Source organism: Dipodomys ordii, unplaced genomic scaffold, assembly GCF_000151885.1.
Source record: "Dipodomys ordii isolate 6190 unplaced genomic scaffold, Dord_2.0 Scaffold8, whole genome shotgun sequence".
Lineage (NCBI taxonomy): Eukaryota > Metazoa > Chordata > Mammalia > Rodentia > Heteromyidae > Dipodomys > Dipodomys ordii.
The window spans coordinates 17678684-17703328 of record NW_012267224.1 but is presented as its reverse complement, the minus strand read 5'-3'; the positions used below and the strand labels follow the sequence as shown (position 1 = coordinate 17703328).

The 24645-nt window shown below is 39.9% G+C and overlaps 1 protein-coding gene across 9 annotated transcripts in view; it reads right to left on the bottom strand.

The window, feature by feature from the left end:
* The window catches only part of Tbc1d1 (TBC1 (tre-2/USP6, BUB2, cdc16) domain family, member 1), a 180648-nt gene that overhangs the window by 84930 nt on the left and 71073 nt on the right, over nucleotides 1-24645 (bottom strand). For all 9 annotated transcript variants that reach the window (XM_013009024.1, XM_013009031.1, XM_013009023.1 and 6 more), the window contains 5 exons: nucleotides 8704-9159; nucleotides 7849-7938; nucleotides 5595-5699; nucleotides 5017-5149; nucleotides 350-441 (listed from right to left, as the gene is read on the bottom strand). In XM_013009024.1, coding sequence (XP_012864478.1) covers nucleotides 350-441; nucleotides 5017-5149; nucleotides 5595-5699; nucleotides 7849-7938; nucleotides 8704-9159 — 876 coding nt within the window. The remainder of the gene's footprint in view (nucleotides 1-349; nucleotides 442-5016; nucleotides 5150-5594; nucleotides 5700-7848; nucleotides 7939-8703; nucleotides 9160-24645) is intronic.

Genomic DNA, 24645 nt, shown 5'->3' with positions numbered 1-24645 from the left:
CTGTCTCCCAGGCTGAAATTTTTCCCACTTTATAATTTCTTAGTCTAACATATTTCTTAAGAGAGGTGTATTGGAACTCCTTTGTACAACTACTTACAGATAGTTTTTAATTATTGTATAAATTTTTAAAAAGAGAGAGAAATGTCTGGTTTGGGGTTTTTTTTTTACATTGATCATAATCAAGCCCAGAACTGATGGTGAACCTGAACTGACCTTCCCAATCTGGTCCCTCATGGGGATTCTGAAAATGGAAGCCCCTCTTTGGGGCTGTAACAACACAGGATATTTCATAGGTAGGTTGTCTCAAGCCTTTGCTTTCTCCTTAGAAGTTAAACTTTGGGTACTATACCTGAACCTCCTCGAAAATAGTGGCCTGTTCCTGATTTGTCAGTGTTGTCAGGTGCTTCTGAAGTTCTAATTTGGTTTTAGAGGAATTCATTCCTAGTAAGAAAGAGAAAAAAAAAGGAAAGACATGAAGCAACTATTAAAAGAGTGAGGTAGAGTTCACATCCTCCATACTTACTCCCTAATGAGCTTACCCACCTGCTTTCAGCAAGCAAAGCTTTAGGGAACTTCAAGTCAATGATGACAGTATCATCTTTTACCTGGGTTCTTCCCTGGGATATTTGAGCTGGGAATGGCACCTGGTACACACCTGTAGTCCAAGCTACTCAATAAATAGAGGTGGGAAGGATTTTGAGTTCAGGGTCAGCTTGGACAAAGTAAGGCACTATCTCAAAAGAAAGAAACAGGGCTGTGGGCATGGGCCAGGTGGTTGAGCACTTATTTGCTATGCAGAAGACTGCTCTACCAAAAAGGGGGTGGAGACAAAAAACAAACAGCTGAGTACTACTGACCTGTACCTATAATCTAACTACTTGAGTGGCTGAAATGGTTTTGAAATTGAGATTTGAGGCCAGCCAAAGCAGAAAAGTTTGCAGGATACTTTCTCAATGAATTGCTGATGATCCTCAGCTACAAGGGCCTAACGGGTAAATCTCACCCAAGTGTATGCCTAGACAGAAAGTGAGACCTTAATTTAAAGTGGTGAGTGCCAGGTCAACCACCACATAAAGGACAGAGTGAAATATGCACTACATCTGCCCAGAAACTATGATCTCCACTACTTCTCTTGGCTAACAGAACCAAGTTTCCTGACCCACAGGTGTCTTCAGTACAAACAGAAGTAGGGTGACGTGAAAAGGACAGTTGAGTTTTTCAGAGTGTAATTCATATACCCTAGTTCTAGCCAGCTGCTGGGTTATAAAAAGCCAAGGAAGTAGAGGCAAGCTTATTTCAGCAACTACTTAAACGTTAGGCAAAAGTGACTAACATTATAAATAGGCACTTGTAATCTTCAACTAAAATGGTTCCCCAAATCTAGAGGATGTTTCTGATACAGTGTAAGCATCAGGGTTTGCAAATACTGTGTCGTTTGGTGAAGCATTCAGAATTGGGAAATCTAAGAAAAGCTAGAATAACTACACCTACAGGAGAACAAAGGCTAAATCATACAGGGCAGTCTTTTCATCTCCTCAAATAGGAAGGGATCTTCCAATCAGTCTTTGCCTGATTTAGGGTATCTCAACTCATCAGGTCCTTCCTGCCCTATCTCAAACCAGCTGGTTCTAACCCAGGTCCAGGGCCTGCCACATAGCATCTTGCCAGCTACAGCCACTAGTGTGTCCATAAAGGAGATATCTCCTTAATGGTCTCCTGTGATACCAAATGAGGTGTGAGGAAAAAGAATGGGACACACACAAGAAAATGGGACCCAAGTAGAAAAGGAGAACCAGACTCTAGAGAGCTCTGATCATTAGTAAGACAACACAACAACAACAAGCTGAAAAGATGTTATCAGAGGGAGCTCTGATAAATGACTTTAGCTGGAAGAAAATTTGCTGAGAACAAAAGAAAACCTCTGTTCAACTTTCAACTTCAAGGAAAGTATAATTAATTTGGACTGAGGGCATGGCTCAACTGGTAGAGAGCTTGCCTAGCAAATATGAGGCCAAGTTCAATCCCCAGTACTGAAAAAAAATGTAATTAATTTACTATTTCCCCAAATGTTCCTCTGAACTAGAGAGTAAGCAAAATACTATTTAAGCACAATACTATTTAAGCACAGCTGTACAGATTCTCTCAACAGACAGAGTTGGACCTCTTATACATTGTGTGAGCCGATTACAGTGGTGAGTCTAGCATAAACATGTACAATGTGTGCTTATTTTATTTATACATTCTGGGGCATAGGCCACACCAAGTGATAAGAAAACCTTCTGTAAATCTTTCATCATGGGGCTGTTTCATTGGTCCTTTCCAATGAACTACTTCATAGAGTTCTTGGTCAGACCACAGTCCCCTGTTAGAAATACTTCCACAGGAATTTTAATAAACCACTTCGTTTATTCTGTATTTCTAGTCTCCAACTCTGCAAGTAAATTATAATTATCTCCTCCCTACCAGGGCCACCTCTCATAATATGCCATCTGTACTTTGAGAAGTGCTTCCCATTCTATAGGTAAAACATACTCTCCCCTAACTTCTAATGACATCATTTAATTGCTGTTTTTTTTATGTTCGCAGAACTTTCTGCCTTGGCTGGATTCTATCATGTAAAAGATGAATTCAATGATTGTTTCCAAAGCTACAGCAGCAAAATCCCTACCCTGATTAAATTTTTACAGCTGTAACTTTTTGAAAGCTGAGCCAGACCAAAGAAAGATTTACCAAATGGGATTCTGGAAGCATTCCAGTTCTGCAGATCATGATCTGCTTTATCTTCCAAGGCAAAGCCATTGCTGACTTCTTAATAAGATCTTAAGGGACATTTCTGTCATCATTTACCTTATCTTGACAACCACTAAGAAAAGAGTTAGTGGCCCTCTCATCTGGAATTTCTAGTTAAAGCAGAACTTCTTTGGTTCCCAGGCATATTTTGTATAATGTCAGCAAACAGAAGCAATGTGAAAAACAGCTGAAAATATTAATCATGAGCACTTTAGAGAATACTAGAATGGCACAAATAAACCTCTCCAGACCTTAAGATGTCAATTGTTAATTTATCTCAGAAATAAGATAAACTAGACGACTATCATCCAAGGAACAGAACAAGTTTTGGTATGAATATGGAGAAACTGGAACTGCTAGTGGGAATATACAATGATATAATCATAGAACAGCATGGCAGTTTCTAAACATTTAAACACAGAATTACCATATAATCCAGCATACTTCTGGGCATATGCCTGAAAGAACTGAAAGTAGAAACTTCAACAGATATTTGTACAACACTCATAGCTACATTATTCACAATAGCCAAAGGTGGAAACCCCAAAATGTCCATTGATAAGTGGATATATATAATGGAATATCATTTGCCCTCTTAAAAAGGATTAAGATTATGACACATAATATGATAAAAAAATCTAGAAGACATTATGCAAAGTGAAATTAACTAGAAAACAAGAAATATCCCATATAATTTCACTTACATAAGACACTTAGGGTAGTCTAATTCATAGAAACAGAAAGTAGATTGCAGGTTGCTAGGGGCTAGAGGAAGTGAAAAAGAGTAGAACATTAAATCAGTTGAAATTGGGGAAGAAGAAAATAATCCTGGTGATAGCTGGAGATGACAGTTATACAAAAATGTAAATAGACTTAAAAACCATTGACCTGCACACAGTTAAAATAGCAAATTTGATGTTAGAATATTGTTCCAAAAATTTACTGGGGCTTGAACTCTAGCCTTGAGCTCTCACTCAGCTTTTTTTGTTATTCACAAGTGGCACTATACCACTTGAGCTACACATCTACTTCCTACCAATATTACATCTAAAAGAGAAAAGGCAGACCAAATGTCAATATACTTCTTTATACAAGTATAGCTTATAGTAAGTATTCTAGAAACACAACAACCCACTGGTTTAAATCATGACATTGTCAAAGCAAATGAAAAGGTTTTGGAAATCCTGCCATAAATGGGACAAAATGTAAAGTCAAGAAGAAGAGAGATATAAATCCCTTCACCTTTTAAATTCCCTTGGATGTGCACCAAGACCCTACCTCAGCCCTGCCCTGCCAACCTAGAGTCAGACATTGTCTCCTCTTGCTAGATGGAGGCAGATTCCTCACTTTGTCTAGGAGGACCCTCTCCACTCCATTCTGACAAGTTGGTTCTCTTGGTTCAGAATTTGCTCAAATTGCTCATTGGGTCTAAAAATACAAAGTTAGTTGGTATACCATGACTTTCCCAGCATGGCTTGATTTTAGAAAAATGAGTTTTGTTAGAGGTAATAGCCAGGGTCCTACCACCTGGAGCTAGATATGGGCTCCATGAACACTATGCTCATTCCTAGCTCTCTCTAATCGTCAATTCACTTATCTTTAAAATGTGTAAAACTTGTGGTCTTTCCCTCCCACAAATGTGAAGATTAACTAGATAAAAGAAAAACCCATACCTAGCTTGTCTGTCCTACTCAATAACCACTGGCTGCAAATCCTAGCATAGTGTGGTGGTTTCTCTAAGCTAAGACAAGTTTCCAGAAGTCATGATCCACACACTCACCACCTGTTTTATTCTTTTTCATTCCTCACTCAATGGCAGACTGCTTTCTCTTTCCCTACCATTAAAACCATCCTAGCAGTGGTTCCAGGTAACCTAAGGCAGAACCCTAGTAGAAATTCCTTAGGCTTTAGCTTACTAAACATGCAGGGCCAATCTAACCACCACTAGCACCTCCATTATACAAATATTCAGTGAACTCCATTCTGCTAACTCCTCCACCATCCACAAAGGGTCTTGGAGGAAGATGGCAGAAGGGGATATGGGTCCATATTGGTAGTATACATAAAAATACTGACTTCTAGAAGGCATCTTCTGATGCAGGGTGAAAGATCATCTGTGACTCATACACGTCTCTGTCAGGCAGAAGCGTATAACAAATACTGCCATCTAAGGTTTTCAGGAGCCTTGACTCCCACTGTGTTTTGGATGTAAGTGCCCCTACTCACCCTCAATCCGCTCACAGAGCTTGTGCAGGCCTTGCAGAGGGCAGCCCTCACACAGCTGGGCTGGTGCCTTTGCCGTCTGCTGCACCGCAGCCACTGTGAAAGCCTGCTTCAGAGTCATCATGATTTCGTCAACCTAATCAAGACGAGAAACGGTAGCCAACAAAAAGTCAGCTCCAAGTTAGCCAGAATGGGTCTGTGGAAAAGACTATATTCTAAGATTTTTATGGACTACACTTCATAATTGTTAGTACTCCCTAGATACTCAACTACTGTTAAAGCAGCTAAAATGCAAAATAAAAGCCAATTAAATGTTGAATAAAAAACAAATGTTTCTCAAAGTTCAAAATGACATTTTTAGGGGCTAGATTAGACTAGTGGGTGAAATGAACATATTTATCATAAATAATAAAAATTAAAAATGCAATTACAAAGCTTCAGATGTATACTAACTTCAGTTAGTCATGAGCAAATAATTAAAATCAAATAACGGTATGTGCCTAAGGCTGTGAAGTTTTGCTAATGAAGTTGAAATTCTTCCCAAGCAAGGTTGCAGGTAGGCAGTGTTCCTGCTCTCTCACCAGCGCTTCATTTGCACACTGGAACACGTAACAGACGAAATGAAAGCCACCGCCACCAGAAGACTCCCGGCAGATAAACCCAAAATGGTCCACATGTCTGATACCCTGTGAAGGGCAGGGGAAGAAGAGAAAAGGAGATTGAATTGTACCTGGCAGAGGCCTAATCTTAACTTGCCATGAATGACATAAACAGCACTATAAAATCACTATTTGGGGCTGGGAAGTTGGCTCAGTGGTAGAGCACTTGCCTTGTATGCATGAGGCCCTGGGTTCGATTCCTCAGCACCACATAAGCAAAAAAAAACTTGGAAGTGGTGCTGTGACTCAAGTGGTAGAGCACTAGTCTTGAGCTGAAGAGCTGAGGGACAGCACCCAGGCCCAGAGTTCAGGCCCCATGACCAGACCCAAAAAAATAAAAAATAAATAAAATCACTATTTGCTCAGGGATTTTAAAAATCAAAAAATATATAAAAACATCTCTCAGCTATGGAAGATCAATATAATTCTACTAAAATGTAACTTTGGTTTCTTCACAACAAGAATTAAGGTTATTTAAAATCCAAGTTTTAATGCTCATTTTACTAAAAGGAAGAGAAGTTGATAGAAAAATTGTTATTTTTATTGGGCATTACAGAATAAATAACTCTAGTCAGGCACTGGTGGCTCATATCTATAATTCTAGCTACTCAGGAAACTGAGATCTGAGGATCTTGTTTGAAGCCAGCCTAGGTAAGAAAGTCCATGTCTTTTATCTCCAATTAACCAACAAAAAACAGGAAGTAGAACTATGGCTCAAATGATAGAACACCAGCCTTGAGCCAAAAAGGTAAAGGACAGAAACCAAGCCCTGAATTCAAGTCGCAGTACTGGCACAAAAATAAAAACAAGAACAAAAACAAAAACCTCCTTGAATACTCAAAGGCAGACTACAGGTTCATAAGAACACATACCTATACACATACATACATGTGTGTACATGTACATAAAAAACTCACATATCTACTGCTGTTAAAAGAGCCTTAAAAATGCTGGGCACTGGTAGGTCAGGCCTGTAATATAGCTACTCAGGAGGCTGAGATCTGAAAATCATGGTTCAAAGCCAGCCCTGGCAAGAAAGTGCATGAGACTGTTATCTCCAATTAGCCACCAGAAAACTGGAAGTGGGGCTGTGGCTCAAGTGGTAAAGTGCTAGCCTTGAGCTCAGGGACAGCACCAAAGCCCCAGAATTCAAGACCCACGACCAACAAAAAAAAAAAAAACTTAAAATATATTTGTACTCTTAAGGTGATAAAGAGGTTAAATACTAAAGTGGTATAAAGAATGAGCAAAAATAAATAAATAAATAGAGGTTTTTAAGCTCAAGATATTAAGGTCAACACTTTGCCATCATTTCCTAGGCGCTTTAAAAAATTAATATATAAACTTGTTTTGAAAGTACCAATTAACAGAAGCAACCTTAATACATATAAAACCTCTTCCATAAATATTAATATGTCAAGTTTCTTCTGAAAACACTCTCATGGAAAGACAAATGTCAATCGCTTAAAAGTTTGGGAAATCAGATAAGCTCATAAATTTTTATGAGTTTATGCAGTCCTTAAGGAAACTGTAAAGCTATCAAATTTAGAAGAGCAAATGTTTCACATTAACATAAATCAAAGCAAGTTAAGAACAAAATTCTGTGAATAACCTCACTTTCTGGCTAATATTTTCTGATAGTAACCACTGACAGGTTCTGCTATCTTAATGTTCTACATCAAATTAAACAAATTCCAATGTTGTTGCTTAAGCATAAAATTCTTAATTTCAAAATTGCAATTTGCCTTAACATACAAAAGGAGAAAGAAATGTAAGATCATAAACCAAGTACTTAAAAACATACAGCTTATTATATGTTTAGTATTTCTGTGGTAAAACAGATATTAAAAGAATTCTTTTTAGGGGAAGGGGAATAACAAAACACTGAAACAAGGACATAGGATGACACACTGCAACAATGATACCCACAAGACACTATATTGGAAATGAACTTTACAACTTGGGGGCAGGGGGAGGAGTGAGGGAGGTTGGGGAGGTAAGGGATAGTGGGAGAACAACAAAGGAGGGGGTAACAATGCTCGACAAGAAATGGACTCATTACCTTACTCATGTAACTGCAACCCCTCTGTACAGCATCTTTTACACAAAAATAATTTTTTAAAGAATTCTTTTTAAAATGTGATTGCAATTGAACCAATAACCAGTCTCCATTTACCTGAGAGCAAAAGGATATCTCCTTAAAATTTTTCTCCAATGCTATTTTTTTGGTGTCAGGACTGATGAGGTAAACTTCAGACTGGCCAATCTTAAAAGACAAAACAAATGGAGGGGGGGGGGCGGGAAGAGTAGCATTTTATGAAAACGGAATTCAAGTTTATTATTCAACTCTTTCATGTCACCAAAAACATGGGAAGCCCCAATAACCAGTAATCATAAATATAGAAAATCATCTCAAAGGTTCTAAGGTGATAGAATAATTAATGTGCATAGTGACAAGATAGCTAGGGTCGGTTTTCCTGGATAAGACATCCACTTTCTCTGAACGGACCAGACATACGAAAGCTAGTCATATGCCTCAGAACTCTTTACTAGGAAGTGAGGTTTGTATACAAATAAATATTCCAGGAAAACAGAAGTTTCTATGCAAAATTTTCAAAACACTCTCTAATGATCTTTTTTTACAAACTAGGCTTTTTAAACTATTGCCAAAATGATCTACATTAGTAAAGTACACACAGTGTGTTAGGCGGTCAAGTACACTACTCACTTCACTTGAAGTTAGAATATTAGCACAGATCAATGCTGTTCTACTGACTAGGGATACCCATCAGACACCTCGCATAGTGGAGTGCTGGGTTTCCATGCACATACTGGTACCAAAGGCTTTCCCCTCCATACTACAATGGAGCATGTGGCCCTCGTAAGAATTTCATCCCTAGTAAAGGTAGTTCCTTAAATCTGGATTCACATATGAATCACTCACAAAGAAGCATTTACTAATCGGGAAGGTGGGTTTTTCTCTTGGACACAACATCTGACAGCCTGGGCCGAGAGCTGGCTAATAGTTTACCGTGAAGAGCATAGTTCGATTTTCCTCAATATCTGTTGGCTGCACAATATTGTGTCCACTAATGAGGTGGTTCTCGATGTCGCATTCCTCGAAGGAGCTGAAGAAGCTGCTGCTCCGCCGGCTGGCGTCCTGGAACTCCTTCCGGAAGGCCAGGGAGCGCAGGCCGGGCTGCGAGAAGGACTTGCGCATGGGCCTGCGGGGCTCCCCGGGCCCCGGCTCCCCAGAAGGGGCGGCCGCATCCCAGTCTGCCCTCCGGCTGCAGCTCACGTGGTTGAACTTCTCGATGCACTCGTCGATCAGGGCTGGCGGGGCCTTCTTGTGGGCCACGGTCACACGGCCGCAGAAGAGCACCTCGAACTTCTTGGCGAAGGTGTCGTCGAACTCCGAGGGGCAGCGCAGCTCCTCCTGGCGGGCGATCTTGCCGGCCTGTCGGATGGAGCTGATGATCTCAGGCACCTGCGGGAAAGGGCGCGGGGTTAATGGAGTCCGAGGCAGTGGCTGGCACACGGGAGTCCACGCCGGGGGCTCTTTGCACAGCTACGGAGGAGCCTGTACGGTCTGGGTGTCTCATCCCGAGAAGATGAACAAGGCCTTACAGGCACCGCCTATCTGTCGGGGCTTTGCCTGAGGCTCCATACCCACAGTAAATGGCCAGCCCCAGGACCCAGCTCCACGGGCAGGCCTTGGGTTGAAACCCAGGCGGGGTCCTCTCTAATGACAAAGGTCCATCTCCTTAAGAGATCTGTCACCAAATATTACTCCATTTATGCTAGCTTTTATAGCCGTACGTTTTAGGAAAGCTTCCTTCAGTAAACTGAAATTGTCTTTAAAAATATTTTAATCATAGCACCACTTTCTTCAGTAACAACTAGGAGTATGAGCCAGTCCTGTATACCCTAACTGTCAACAGTACAACAAAGTAGGAGGCTTTAAATCAAGGATTAATTAAAATACATACACAACATTCTTCAGATCATCACAACCACACCCTGGGGGTCCTTTACACAGACTGTATATACAAAGCTTTTTTGTTTCGGGTGTAAAAATCATGACTAAAAGAATGTAGGGTCATTGTCTGATGTAGTGTGTTCCGCACCACTCTCCTCTCCTTCTGACAAGATTCCCCAAAGCAGCCTCCACTCTAGGGAAGAATCCACACTGCAGCAAATTAACACTTATGTGCAGCTTAGCTGATGAATGAACACTCAGTCTGATTAGTATTTGTGGCCCTGCGGAAATAAGGTAGGCCTGAAACTAATCTTCAAGGTGAAGGACCTAGTTTTAATTTAATGGTCTACAATATTTTTTTTTATATTTCTCTATACAAGTGAAATTCACCCAAAGACCCAATACCCATAATCCCACTGTCTAAGGTCCATTTCCTTTTCTAATTTAGATCAAAGATCAATGTACATAGTAGAGAGTGGTTTTAGCAGACTTAAAATTATGTTTGGGAAGGGGAAACAAAGGAGGAGGCAACAATGCTTGATAAGAAATGTACTCATTACCTTGCCCATGTAATTGTAACCCCTCTGTACGGTATTTTCACATTTAAAAAAATTATGTTTGTATTTTGTGTCCATGGCCTAATTCCAAAAGACCAAACAACTAAAAAGATTTTTATCTTTATTATTAAATATCAAGCTCACTTTGGAGATAATCTTTCTTCCATGAAGATTAGGATATATCGTTTCAAGGTATTTTATCATAGTTATTTTTACAGATAGCTTATATTCTTTGAAAAAAAATAACTCCTGAAGTGTAAGGTGTAAGCAATATTTTAAAAGTCAGAATATCAACAAATGTCAAGCATGTATCTGTATTAAGTATTTATATGCTCATGCTGAAGCTCAATCCAACTACTGGCAAGTAATTTTATACTCCACATATAGGCCTAAAAATTGTTAATTGATAGAAAAAGACAAGACAGCGAAAAAGGAAGGGTTGGAAGTCTAAATTCAGTCACTCCTCTGTTGATTATTCACATAACATCCTAGTAAAAACTGCCACCTTCTCTCAAGGGAAATATGCTTATAAGATTATAAACATTAATTTTAATAATCCCAGGGGATAGTTATTTCTGCGTGCTGAAGAATAATTTTTCCAAACCAAAATAGTCAATTTATGCAGTTAAGGAATTCCTACTTTTCTGAACAAGTAAGTAGAATTATTTTATCAGGAGTCAACTGAATCTTCCCAATTATGAACCTAACTCTATAAACAAAAAAATGGAAGGGCTTGTTCAGTCCTTTGAGGCTTGTTAAAATAACTGGTGTTTCTATATGCCATGCCTCCATTATCTCTCAAGTGAGTAATGCGGTCTTTCATTATGTATCAAAGGCAAGAAAAGATGTGTGAAGTCATATGAATTTATGGCAACTCAGCAGAAAATGGAACAGAGTAAATGCAAAACAGAGCACTTGACCATCCCCTTGTTTTCCCAGTTAGGAGCAGCTAAGAACACATTATATACTAGTCACAGTGGAGACTGCAGTTATTCCAACCACCAATCTTTCTAGTACTTTCATCAGAATCTTAAAAAGACATGCTCCATTCAAATACCAAAACTAATCTCTCCTTGTTGTGATGGGCTTATTTTTCAGGTATGACTTAACTGGAGGGTTATCAATGGACAGGTAAGCATAGTCTGCCATTCAGAAGCTCTGAGTAGCTGTGTGTAACATGAGTATAAATGAGATAATCAGAGTTTAAAGCAGTGCTTGATGTTGTGGGCAGAACAGTAATCTGGGAATACTGAAGGTAAATGACACCCCACTAAATTCATTTGAACAATAAATTGCAAATAGTTTTTTTTTAAATCTAATGTTGGTTAAAATTATGTTATTCCAGTATACTAAGAAGCTAAAAAATAATGGAATCTTCCTGTTTGTTTTTTTGGTAAGTTCAGTTCCAATTATCAGACTAGATCAAGGGGACTTTATTTGAAAACCACAGGTAAAATGGGATGAAATCCCGATTTCCACACATTTTGCAAGATATCTCTAGATTCCAGAGTTCAGGATTCAGATATGTGAGACGGGCACAGGAATGTCTCTATCTGGGGAGAACCAGGAGGTTAGACAGAATCACTGATAGTAATGGAGATCAGGTGCACTGGGAGCTTGAACTAAGAACCAAGTACTGAAGACTGAGACGCTGAACAGGTTTGACAGACAGAATCCATAGGCTTGTGAAGATGATCTGGACAAGGATGCCAAGGGTACTGAAGACTGCATGCAGGGCTCCTAAAGCTCTGCCTCAGGCTTCTAAATGGACAGTTATGCCACAAGCTCACATGAAGGGACAGGCTTGGGGAAATGAGTCTTGCTTTTTACATGTTGAGTAAGACTGGAGGCCTTGAATCTGGAGACAGAAACAAAGGATGGAAGGAAAAAAATACAGGTCCTGGGATGTCCTAACGCTCTAGGAGTAAAGAAACTTAGAACAGCAGGCAACCGGAGAGAAGCAAGGACAGGGTAAGGTAAAAATGCCAAGAGAAGGGGACATTCCTCAAGACTGGAGAGCAGTCACCTGAGAAGGGGCCAAGGGCTCAGAGTGGTGGGCTGGAATTGGCAGTTCATGGAGATATGTAAAACGAGGTTGAAGGGGGTTGATGTTAATTCCAAAAATAAACATAACTATAACATGTCATTGGTCAAATAGTCTATAAGAGCATATAATAATAATTATAATATAATTTATTGCAAATAAACAGACCAAATTTATTGCAAATAAACAGGCCAAATACACTGAGGCCACTGGAATTTGTTCTCACTGATATGATCTAGGTACTTTCAATGAAAATCATGTTTCATTTAGTCAGAGCAGTAATAGCTACGTCATTTCTGTTTGCAGATAAGCAGATAAAGTAAATCAAAACTAACTACAGCACAAGAATTTGAAAAGCATTTGACTGGAATAAATTTAATAAGGATTTGGAGTTTAACTCTTTATGCACTGGGGACCACAACAAAAATGTTAGGATCAACAACCATAAATGAAGAAGCAGACCTGTTTAGATATTGAAAAATGGGAGTTGGAGATGTAGTTCAGTGGTAGGGCACCTGTCTAGCATATAAACTTACACACACAAAACCAATGAAACTCTACTTATATCAACTATTTCAGTTTATTCTAGAGCTTAGATTTGAAAAGAAATATGCACTGCTAACATCCAAAACAAATTCACACACTAATAAATGCATAGTAAAGGACACAGTGCCAGGAGCAGGCTTAAGTGAGTATTGTTTTATAGGCAGAAGAAAAATGATACTCCAGGAGCATTAGAAATACTCATGTCTGTAAGAAAAGTCCTTATTTAAGCATTTGGGTCAACTTTCTTCTGAAGGATATAGGGATTTGAAGAGCTTAAGCATAACTGCAAGTGTAATTTTATTCACAAGGATTTATGAAAGTTCATGTAGCAATCTTTAGAAACAGAGTCATTTTACTTACATTTACAGTTTTGTTATTCTGTCAACTAACAAATACATGTTAAATGAATCAAAAGAAGGTTGGTAGTTATATTTAAAACTAGCAATTTTTCCTGTTATATAATATTAAAACATTTTAAAGCTGCAAAAAGCTGTTCATGGTCCCTTAAATGAAATGATTTCTTAGTGCAAGGAGTTCAAACAAGCATTTCAAAAATACTTCATTATAATAGTTTTCCAAAAGGAACAGACCTGAATTTTGTTGTCAATGATGATAATTAGTGATTATCTTTGTATGTTCATCATAACAAGGTAAAGGAGGAAGAAAACTAAAACAAGTTTTTCCTCACTCTTTTTCTCACAGAATTTCATACAAGACACTTAAGAAAATATGCCCACTAGTTATTTTTTATTTTTTGCCATTTCTGGCCCTTGAACTCAGGGCCTGGGCACTGTCCCTGAGCTTCTTTTTTGCTCAAGGCTAGGACTCTACCACTTGAGCCACAGAGCCACTTCAGGCTTTTTCTGTGTATGTGGTACTGAGGAATCGAACCCAGAGCTTCATGCATGCTAGACATGCACTCTACCACTAAGCCACATTCCTGGCCCTAGTTACATTTTAAAGAGAACAAAGCAACCACCTGCCATAATCAAGGTGTAACATCATATTATATACCAGTTTGGCCAAAGAGGTCTGGACTCAGTCATGAAGACTGAACACACCCCAGATGAGTAAGACATCATTCCCCTTGACATGTCTGAGTATGTGATTCCTAAGATAATGTGACAGATGCTACTCACAAACATGAGCAATGTTACTGCTGTCACATAGGCTGGGCATGGGCCCTGGTCTATCCTGTAATGATGTCAGTTCCCCATAGTGAACTAATGCCTCAACCCTCCTCTTGGCTTACAACTAGCTAAAAGGTCAATTGCATCTTCCCAAAATAGAGACCAGAGATGCTCATTAGCTGGCTGCAAACACCTGGGCAGGGACAAAATGACTCCTCTCCCACATGCTCTAACTATTGGGGTTCGTGGTTTTAGGTTTTAGGTTGTTCGGCCTTGTTTTTGACCTGTGGCAGCTCACTTCATGGTGGTGAAGCAAAGAGGCCAGAATCCCAGTATCCTCTTCAAGAGGGTACTACACATGACCCACTTTCTCCAGTTAGGCCCCACCTCCCAGAAGTACCATCATCTAGGGACCGAGAACTCTGTATATAAACTTTGGGGAATATTTAATATCCAGACCTTAGCAAATGTGTACAGTGTTTACAGTGAGTATAATTCATGCTTTGCTTATCACAACGGGATACGATGGTTCTGTGTGGGTTGATGTGTTAGTGACATATGCCAATGATGAGAAAAGGATATTTCTGTTTTTGGAAATGAAATCACAAAAAAGAGGAACAAGAGAAAAGGAGGAGAAAGAGAAAGAGGAGGAGCAAGAAGAGGAGCAGAAAAAGGAGGGAGGAAAGGGGAAGGAAAAGGAAGAAAAACTAAAAAACTGCAGCTACTTCTGGACCTAAGATTATGAGTGAACATGTATCAAGCGTGATTAGAAATCAAAAAGATGGTTGTTGTTTGAAAGCAGGATGAATTATGAAAATGGTTAAAACATTAGTATTTAGAGAGTTGTTGTTTTTAAATCTTGAGTTGGCCCTTTCAGACCAAAGCAGCTCCTCGAAGCAGCCCAAGGTTCTGACCTTGACCTCCTTGAGGAGAGAGAAAAGGAGAGGATGATGGTAAGGCATTCTTTTTCTCTATTCATTCTGCTCAGTCATAGCTGACCTGAAATCTGCTGGTCATAAAATGATAGATATCTCAGGAAGACAGACTCTAGCTGCCTCTGCTTGTTGTGAGCAGATTGTAAGCCCCAGTGACAGGTGAGAGAGGAATGTTAAGAGGGAGTTATTCCAGAGCTTTTTAAATAATGTTTTTAATATTTCCCTCTTATGGAGTGGGGGAACTAGAGAAGGAGAAAAAAAGATACCTAAGTTTATATATGACAGCTGACGTCTTGGTTCAGATTAACTGGTTTCATTCACTGTGAGGCTGTAAGGTGCTGGCTCTCTAGGCCGACTCATATCTGAATCTTGGGTATTTTCCGTATTATTCTCAGAAAAGGGGTAACAATTTGAGTAAAAAGACCAGATCATTTGTGCTTAGGTAGTGAATGTGTTCATAAAGTTTTTCTTTCCCTCTGTTTATATCTGATCTGAATGTGCGCATGATTCCCCCTGTGTTTAAGTCAAGTTTGTAACAAAAGTATAGCCTCCATGGGGACCTCTCTTTCTTGCTGCTTGTGACTTGCATAGGGAGCTTTTATTTCTTCAGTTCCTTTGAATCAGGAAAATCTTCTCCTTTATGTAAGAAATACAGTTCTGCCCTTGGAGATCTGGCCCAAACACAGAAAATTTTTCAGCTGTGTTTTGATTGGGGTGGATCTGATTATAGGTAAGCAAAGGATGGAAACCAGTGAGAGTGAGACCCTGTGATGTCCCAGAGCCATTGACACTAGCCGCCTCTAGGCACGGGCCTGATGCAAGGAGAGGAAAGCTGCCTTTCAGGACCCATGAATGAGGCAGTGCTAAAGAGACTTTGCAAATTACTTGTGTTTTCCAGTCTAATTTTGTCCACTGATATGACGTGTGGCTATAGCCCTTTCTCATTTTTTTTATAGTAGAAAGGGCAAATAGCCCCTCAAACATGAATTCCACTTTGACTGTTTCTGGATATTTTTATATGATATTAATTAACTCCTTTATCATTAAAAATGAGTCAGGGTCTTTGGGAGCTGGTTTTATTTTATTTTATTTATTTATTTTTTTGGGGTCTGGTCGTGGGGCCTGAACTCTGGGCCTGGGTGCTGTCCCTCAGCTTTTCAGCTCAAGGCTAGTGCTCTACCACTTGAGCCACAGCACCACTTCTGGCTTTTTTCTTTTTGCTTATGTGGTGCTGAGGAATCGAACCCAGGGCCTCAGGCATGCAAGGCAAGCACTCTACCACTGAGCCACCTTCCCAGCCCCTGGTTTTATTTTAAGGAGAACAAAATATAGGAAATTCTTAAGTTACCTGCTCTTCACAATTTATTAGAAGTGCACTTATGTTGAGGTTTTGTTTTGTTTCTCTATCTTCTGGCTCTGGAGTACTTTTCTTCTTGTGGCACTTGCCTTCTACCTTGATCAATCATTTACATATATACCATCAGTCTATTCAGATTGGGTATTTCTGTTCTAACTACTTTGTTTCTGCTGACATGGTGGTAGAAATCCACCATGCAGTTTAGCTGCTTTCGCATTGTTCACCCTTTGCTGAGGGCCTCAATAATAAAACTACATTGGGTATGATGGTGCATAGTATGTCCACACTGCCTAGTGGGATGGGATGAAGGACAGGTGATATAGACCCATTAGAAAGAGGGAGGGAACTCTTACAATTGAAGATGCCAGTGCTCCACCTCAAAACAATCTGTCCCATTTAGACAGAAGAATAAGATATCAGGTTGTTTTTTTTTTTTGGGGGGGGGGTTGGTGGTGGTGGTGGACATGGCAGCTCAAGGGTAGCACTCTACCACTTGAGCCACAGCGCCACTTCCGGTTTTCTGAGTGTTTTATTGGAGATAAGAGCCTCATGGACTTTCCTGCCTGAGCTGGCTTTGAACCTCGATTCTCAGATCTCAGCCTTCTGAGTAGCTAGGATTACAGGTGTGAGCCACCGGCACCCGGCTGTCATCATGGTTTAAGAACACTTACCACCAGGACTATTAGGAAACTAGTATCTAGAGTCATAAGCTTATTATTATTCCAACTGTCTTTCAGTACAGAAGGGTTGAGAAATAATAACTCATTCTGTGCCATTAGCTAGCAACAGATAATGCCAATCACATTTTAAATGTTTGACTACAATTTCCATATATTCTATAGGCAACATAACTCTTCCACCCTCAACTTTGCATCCATTCCACCTACTCCAGAAGTGATATATTCAGATTAAAAGGAGGCTGTGAAATCAGAACATCCCTTCTTCCAGCAGCTCTAGATTTCATAATGACCCATATACAAATAGTATGAAGCAACAACCTGACAAAATACACAAGTTCTGTGAGTGGCAACGGAGCACATTCAGGTTAGTAACACAAACTTCAGAGCATAAATTCCTAAGCATTCAAATGTCAGCAGTGTCTCTCTTGCTCACTTGTATAGGCCAAAGGCCCTAGGACAGTGTCTGGCATACCACAAGTATTCAGTGTATGCTCAATGTGCTAAGAATGTAATGACCCCAAAGACTTTAAGTGAAAATAAATATTTCAAATAGACCTTCGCAAAACTACCATAATTCTGTAGTATATAATTCGACCACAATGCCCTGCACATGGTAGGTATGCAACAAATATGTGCAAAAGGAACAAATGTGCAAAAATAGTAATCCAGAAACACCAGGACTAAGTCCTTTTGGATTATAAGACTTTTCTAGACAGCTGAAGACTGATCCCTTTAAGTGCCTTAGCTATTTTTATTTTTAATAACTTTTTGGGTGGTAATTTGTTCAGTGTATTTTGTCAAAGGTGGTAAAGAATTAGGCTAGAATGTACATCAGTGGTAGAGCCCCTAGGCATAAGGCCCTGGATTTGATCCTCAGCACCAAAGAACAACAACAAAAAAAGTAGCTGAACCCTCCTATTCAGTGAGCATATGTTGCAGTGACCACCAAGACTATGAAGTTGTATTAAGTGTGTGCTGATGTATGAGAGGTAGTCCCCTCTCTCATCTTTTAATAACATACACTCAAATTCTTACCAATTCTCATTAGGCAAATGGTGGCCTGCTCTCTCAAATGCACCCCAGGGACTTTATAAAGCAGAGATTCTTAAACTCTTTAAGCTACCGATGTGACGCTCTAACAGCCTGGTGAAGTCTATGGACCCTTCTCAGAATTAAATTTTTGCATGAGTCAAACAGAATACAAGGGAATACAAAAGGGTTTAATTATGCTGAAATAATCAGAATAATTATGATACAGTATTATATGCTTGTTACTATATTAGCAAGATTTAGTGGTAAGTCACATGCCTCTTGTATTTAAAAGAAAAGATGAGCGTGCAGAGCCAGGCACAGGCGGCTCGGCTACTCACTTAGCTAAGATCTGAGGAACAAGGTTCGGAGGCAGCCAGGACAGGCAAATCCTTGAGATCCTATCGTCATTTAACTAGCAAAATTTCAGAAATGCAGGAGTGGATTGAGAGGTAAAGTGCCAACCATGAGTGGAAAAAAATCAACAGGAGGCCCTGACTTCAAGCCCCAGAGCTGGCTTTAAAGAAAAATACGTAGTATTTTTTTTGTATTTTTTCATTAAGTGGTACTGAGGAATCGAACCCAGGGCCTCATGTATTCTAGGCAAACACTACTACTAAGCCACATTTCCAGCCCCCATGCATGCTATTAGAATTTTCTGAATGACACACTAGGAGTATGTTTTGCTATCACAGCCCCTTCTTCCCACCATAAATTTACTGTGCTACTGGGGTGGCTCTGGGCCTGCCCCTAGATAACTCAGGATAGACGCCCAATTGCCAGAGGAACCAACCATACCATAAAAGGATTTGAACTATGGGCTCTATTTTCTTGGAGGGGCAAAGGTTGAGTTTATTACCAGTGGCCAACAATTTAAACTAATCATATCTAAGTACTGGAACCTCCACAGAACTCCTCAGAACTGATGCCAAGCTTCCAGTTTAGTGAGCAGGTGGAGAAGGCACACCCTAAGAGAGCATGAAGCATGGCCACGAGCCTCCTAAGCCCCACCATACCCTTCCCTATGGGCTGTCTCACTTATGTCTTTACATGAGTGAAGAGAGTTCTGAGTTCTAGGAGTCATTCTAGCAAATTATTAAATCTGAGGGCTGTAGGAACGCTTGATATATTGGTCAGGAGTAAGGGAGGCCTGGGACATGCACCAGGCACCAAAGTGGGTGCAGTGTTGTGGAGTTAAGTGCTTAGCCTTACTGTATGAACTCTAGCCAACCTTAGTGTATGACCTCTAGCCAGAACTCAACTGAATCTCTAGCCACTCAGCTAGTGCTGGTGTCTGGACAGGTCTGATGTCTAACCTGCATGAGAAAAGTTGGGAGAAGAATCACAGTACTGTGATATTGTTGCCATTACTACCAAGGAAGTACAGATGCTTCTGGGTTTAATGACTATATGAAGAACTGAAGATGGTGTTGGATTTTAGTTAGAAGTTATTGGAAATAAAGACCCAATTTTTTTTTCCAAATGCATAGGGGCCAACTTTCGTCCTCTGATCCCAGCCCAGAGGAGGAAGGGAAACCAATAAGAATTCAAATAGGAAAACAACTACTACCATTCATCTCTTTTAGAACCATGGTGTGTATATATCACATACATAAATAATGCATCAAAGACATCCCCACCATTCCAACATCAACATAAATCTAACTGAAAATGGGGAAAGCTTGCCAGAAGCCATGACCAGAGAATCTACACAGAAATGAAAATGACAGGCTGCCATCCACAAGGAAAGCAAATGCTTACTGAGTAATACCCAAGTGTCTATTAGAATAATTAGATTAAGTTGTACATAGCATAAATTCATCAACATACACTAACTTTACATGTCTTTTCAAACAATAGAATTCAATTTAAATCTGATGCAATTTATTGCTGAGTTGGTCTTTCAACATAACTTACTTCACTACAGAACTAGATGGCAAAGTATTTTCAATTGCTAACTTTATATTACCTGTGACAATGAGAACAGGAAAACCATAGCAAAATAAATGCCTTTGGAACTTCATTCCAAAAAGCTATGATTTGGGATCAAAGATCCCATTATTATTTCAGCTTGGGTAAAAACGTTAGTGAAATCCTTTCTCATAAAAATTAAGGTAGGTGGTGGTGCACACCTGTAATCCCAGCTACATAGGAGGTGAAGTAGAAGGATCATAGTGCAAAGCCAGCCCAGGCAAAAAATCAAAACTCTATCTAAAAATAAACTAAAGCCAAAAGGGCTTTAGTGGCTCAAGTGGTAGAGGGCCTGCCAAAAAGTACAAAGCCCTGATTTAAGGAAGTGTGACAAACAATGTTTTACACAACCATGTGCACCCCAGCCAGACAGGAAGTTTAGGTCCTCACTCCTACAGTGTGTAAATGACTGATGAAAGAATCATGGAGCAGCTGAGGAGTGAGAAATGCCAGCCTTTCAAGCAATGGCCATACAGCTCTCTACAGTAAAGCTGACCAGAACTCTTAATAGGGTGGGAGAGATGAGGAGGAAACCAGAGACCTAACTGACTGTTCAGTGTTGCAGCAGAACCACTGAGGCAAGATTGCACCTAGTACTCAGCTGAGATTTCTCTTTGTTCAGGGAAATTATATGCCTGAACAATAAACGAAATTGCAAAGATAATAGTGAAACCAGGGACGTGCTGGAGCTTGGAATTCCCTCACTCCACTGGCGTTATTGCCAAAAATTGTGACTGAGCTAAAACAGGAAGTAGTGGTAGTAGTAGTCGTAAATGTATGTTGAAAAAGTAGTACAAAACATGCTGTTTCTTCTACTTATTTTCAGAAAGAGATACAGTTTTAAAAGTACTTACAACAAAAAGAATAATTCACATGTGGTGGTACATGCCTACAAACCTAGGAGGCATGAGTGGGAAGACTGAGTTGAAGGCTAGCCCTGGACAATAACATGATATGCTATTCAAAAATAAAGTAACAGGGGACATGACTCAAGTGTTATAGCACCTGCCAAGCAAGCACAAGGCCCTGAGTTCAAATCACAGTACTGCCAAAAGCTCTGCATAGCAGGAATATGGTATTATTGTTATCTACATGCATTTTTCTATAGCTTACTTATACTGCTTTTATATTTTTTTTAAATATTCTCAATTTTTCCTCACACCAGTCTTTCTAAGGTTATTGTCTACTGTTAGAAAGGACTTTCAGAGACAAAATTGTAAAAATTGAAAAACAGCTTGACTTTAAATATATGAGGATAAATGATTTCAATGAACAAATCAAATGGCACATTTTTAAATTATATAATATACAAAAGCTTTAAGTAATAAAAATAAAATTTTAAACAAACTTCAAAAATCTTTAGAAATCCAAAACTTTAAATCCTATACTACAAGAAATATTTAAAAGCCTCTTTGGGGAGAATGAGGAAAGGGGTGACTCTGATCAAGATGTATTCACAAACTGCTCTGTGGAATGGCAACTCCCTTGTGTACAACTAAAGACAATAAAAATGTATTTTTTAAAAAGAGTGTCTCTGAGTGTACACAGGTAAGGAAAAAACTTGTAGATTAAGTTAAAACTGTGGCAATACCAAGAAATGGCTGCCACATGAAGCTGACAGGTTTGATAAGCCATTAGCCTCTTCATCAAATAAACATTCTCACACCTTAGGAATTACAGTAAAGTGATATAACCATATAAAAATGATCATATTACATTGTAGACACAGTACAGAATCATCTTGACATCGTATCACTTTTTTGTTTTGATTTTTGTTTGTACCAGTACAAGGGCTTAAACTCAGGGCCTGGATGCTATACTTTAGCTTTTTCAGCTCAAGGCTGGTACTCTACCACTTGAACCACAACCCCACACCCAGCTTTCTGGTGGTTAAAGATCAGAGTCTCACTGACTTTTCCAGTCCAGGTTGGCTTCAAATCTCAAATCTCAGCCTCCTGAGTAGCTAGGACTACAGGTGTTTAAGAAAAACAACAGCAAAATAATTCATAGCATAGGACTACCCATGAATATTCAGTGCCTCCCACCTTGCAAACAAAAACCCATGTATGGTTTGGCTCAGTCCTGCTGATATTGCTGGCTGATGGCTTTATGCAATCTGCACAGATAGAGCAGCCCTGTAAAGACATGTTGCCAACCTGTGAGGTCCATGGCGATTTCCAAACAAATGTGTGAAAATTAAACTTATTAATACACTGGGTGTCAGCTGTTGCAGAACTCAGTTCTGGTATGTCTTGTAAATATGTGTTCACAATTTTTAGATACATCACACTAGCCTTTACAGCATTGCTTGCATTCTTCAGTAAACCTATCACATACATAGTGAAGAATCCTGAGCTTCCTTCAGATCAGTGACAGAAACACGTCTTTCTCACATCATTTTGGCCTAAGCAGTCACTCTTTTTCTGTAATCTTAATCAGCAGGTAAATCAGAACTTTAGCCAAAACTGATGCTGTGTTTGTGTGTGTGTGTGTGTGTGTGTGTGTGTGTGTGTGTGTGTGTGTGTGTGTGTGTGTGTGTGTCACTCTACCAAGCTAATTCCTGAAGCTTGAACTCAGCACTTGGGCACTGTTGTGCTTTTGTACTCAAGACTAGGACTTTACCACTTGAGCGACAACTACATTTCCGACTTTTTGGTGGTTAATTGAAGAAAGTTTCAGGCACTTTCTTGTCCAGGCTGGCTTTGAATAGTGATCCTCAAATCTAAACCTGAGTAATTATGATTACAGGTGTGAGCCTCAGATGTCCAGAAAACCAATAAAGTAGTATCACCTATTTTAGACTTTATGCAATGCTAAGTGTAACAAAAACACATTAATAACAGTAACAACACTGTGTTGCTTCTTTGCTTTCTCCCAGTTAAAAATGTTAGATAAAGCCGGTGCCAGTGGCTCACACCTGCTAACCTAGCTATTCAGGAGGCTGAGATCTGAGATTTGTGGTTCAAAGCCAGCCCGGGCACAAAAGACTATGAGACTCTTATCTCCAATAAACCACCAGAAAACCAGAAGTGGCCTGTGGCTCAAGTGGTAGAGAGCTAGCCTTGAGCTGAAGAGCTGAAAGACAGTGCCCAGGCCCAGAGTTCAAACCTCACAACTAACAAACAAACAAACAAATAAATAAATAAAAGTTAGATGACTTTAACAAGTTTACAAAACTTAGATTGTAGCTTAGCAAAGTGTTACTTCGATAGCAGAATTGAGCAGCAAATACTTGTTTCTGTTCTCACAGGTAAAGGAATTCAATCAAAAATATAGACGACAGCCAAGTACCAATGGATGTTCTAAAACAGCAGGAACATGCCAATATATGTAAAGTGTAAATATGGACCTTGTAAAACACAAAAACAGTAGAAGTTAAGGGGGAAAAAATGGTCTCAGATGATTAACTATCCGTGAAGTAAGACACAGCTTGCCAAAAGTTCATGTGAAGTAGATTTAAGGATTTTAGCTGATTGTAAGCCCAGGATAAGCCTGCAGAATGGCCTGGATGCCACAATGACAAGCAACCAAAAAACTAAGCCATTAAGAGAAATGTCGTCCTTGCATCAAGAGAGGGTCACAGCTAGACGACTCTTCTTGTTAATCAGGCCACACAGGAGGTTTCATTTCTGGTTTCAGGAGACTTTAAAAACCACAGTAACAACTGTGGGGTGTCACAGTGTCTGCAAACCACCAAGCAGAAACTGGGAGGAGGAGCTGAGGGCTCATCTGGGGTTGGGGAGGACCAGGAACAAACGGTGAGAGGGGCATCAAGAGGTCTTAGAGCTCTTGGAAAGTGATTTTTGAATGCCACACTGTACTCCATAAATATGTACGAGTCCATTAAAATTTTTTAAATCTATATTCAATGCCAATAAAAGACAAAATAGACACTAGAACCTGCCTCCCTCTTCTAGGCTCTGCTAGGGGTCAGCCACAGGTTTCAGCAGGTAAGAGTTTGAAGGCACGGTTCTCTCCCAGCAGCCGGTGGCTCCTCTACTGGGAAGGAGACTGATTTGTCTTCAGGAGGTCAGATATTCTACACTCAGGAACAATCCTAGAGAACACCATCCAAACCAAGGCCAACACGAGATAAAGGCTGGCTTGCAGCAGCCCAAGAGCTGCTGCTGAGAACGTGCCCAGAGCTGGCTGTTCCTCCCATGCCAGGGGAGCACTAAAGTGTGTCCAAAAGCTTCTGCAGCTCACCGGAGCTGAACTTTGATCCACCCACTACAATCAAGGAACAAGATTCCAGCAGAATCTGTAGTCACTGAATCCTAACAACATTTTCAAAAGTGACACTTCATCTTGATTTGCCAGGGCAAAGGAAAAAAACAAAACAAAAACACTAGAGATTAACCTTTTAGGGAGGCAGGGTAGTAAATCTTACTGATGTGATGGCCTCCTTTCAAATGTAGCTAATGAAATGCTCTTCCACTGCAGACATCCTGGAGAACTATGTTCTGCTTTTCTTTCTCAGGACCTGCTCTTGGATCTGCTCCCTCCACCCCACTCCTGCCAAGGTCCACAAATATGATTTCTTAATCTTTATCTATACCTCTGAATTCTTCCCTAAATATGACTCACATTTCCAATCACCTCAAGAATCACCTAGACTTTAAGACACCTTGATTTTAAAAACACCCAAATCTGCTGGGCACAGGTGGCCCATGCCTGTAATCCTAGCTACTCAGGAGGCTGAGGTCTGAGGATTGAGGTTCAAGGCCACAGTAAAGTCTATGAGA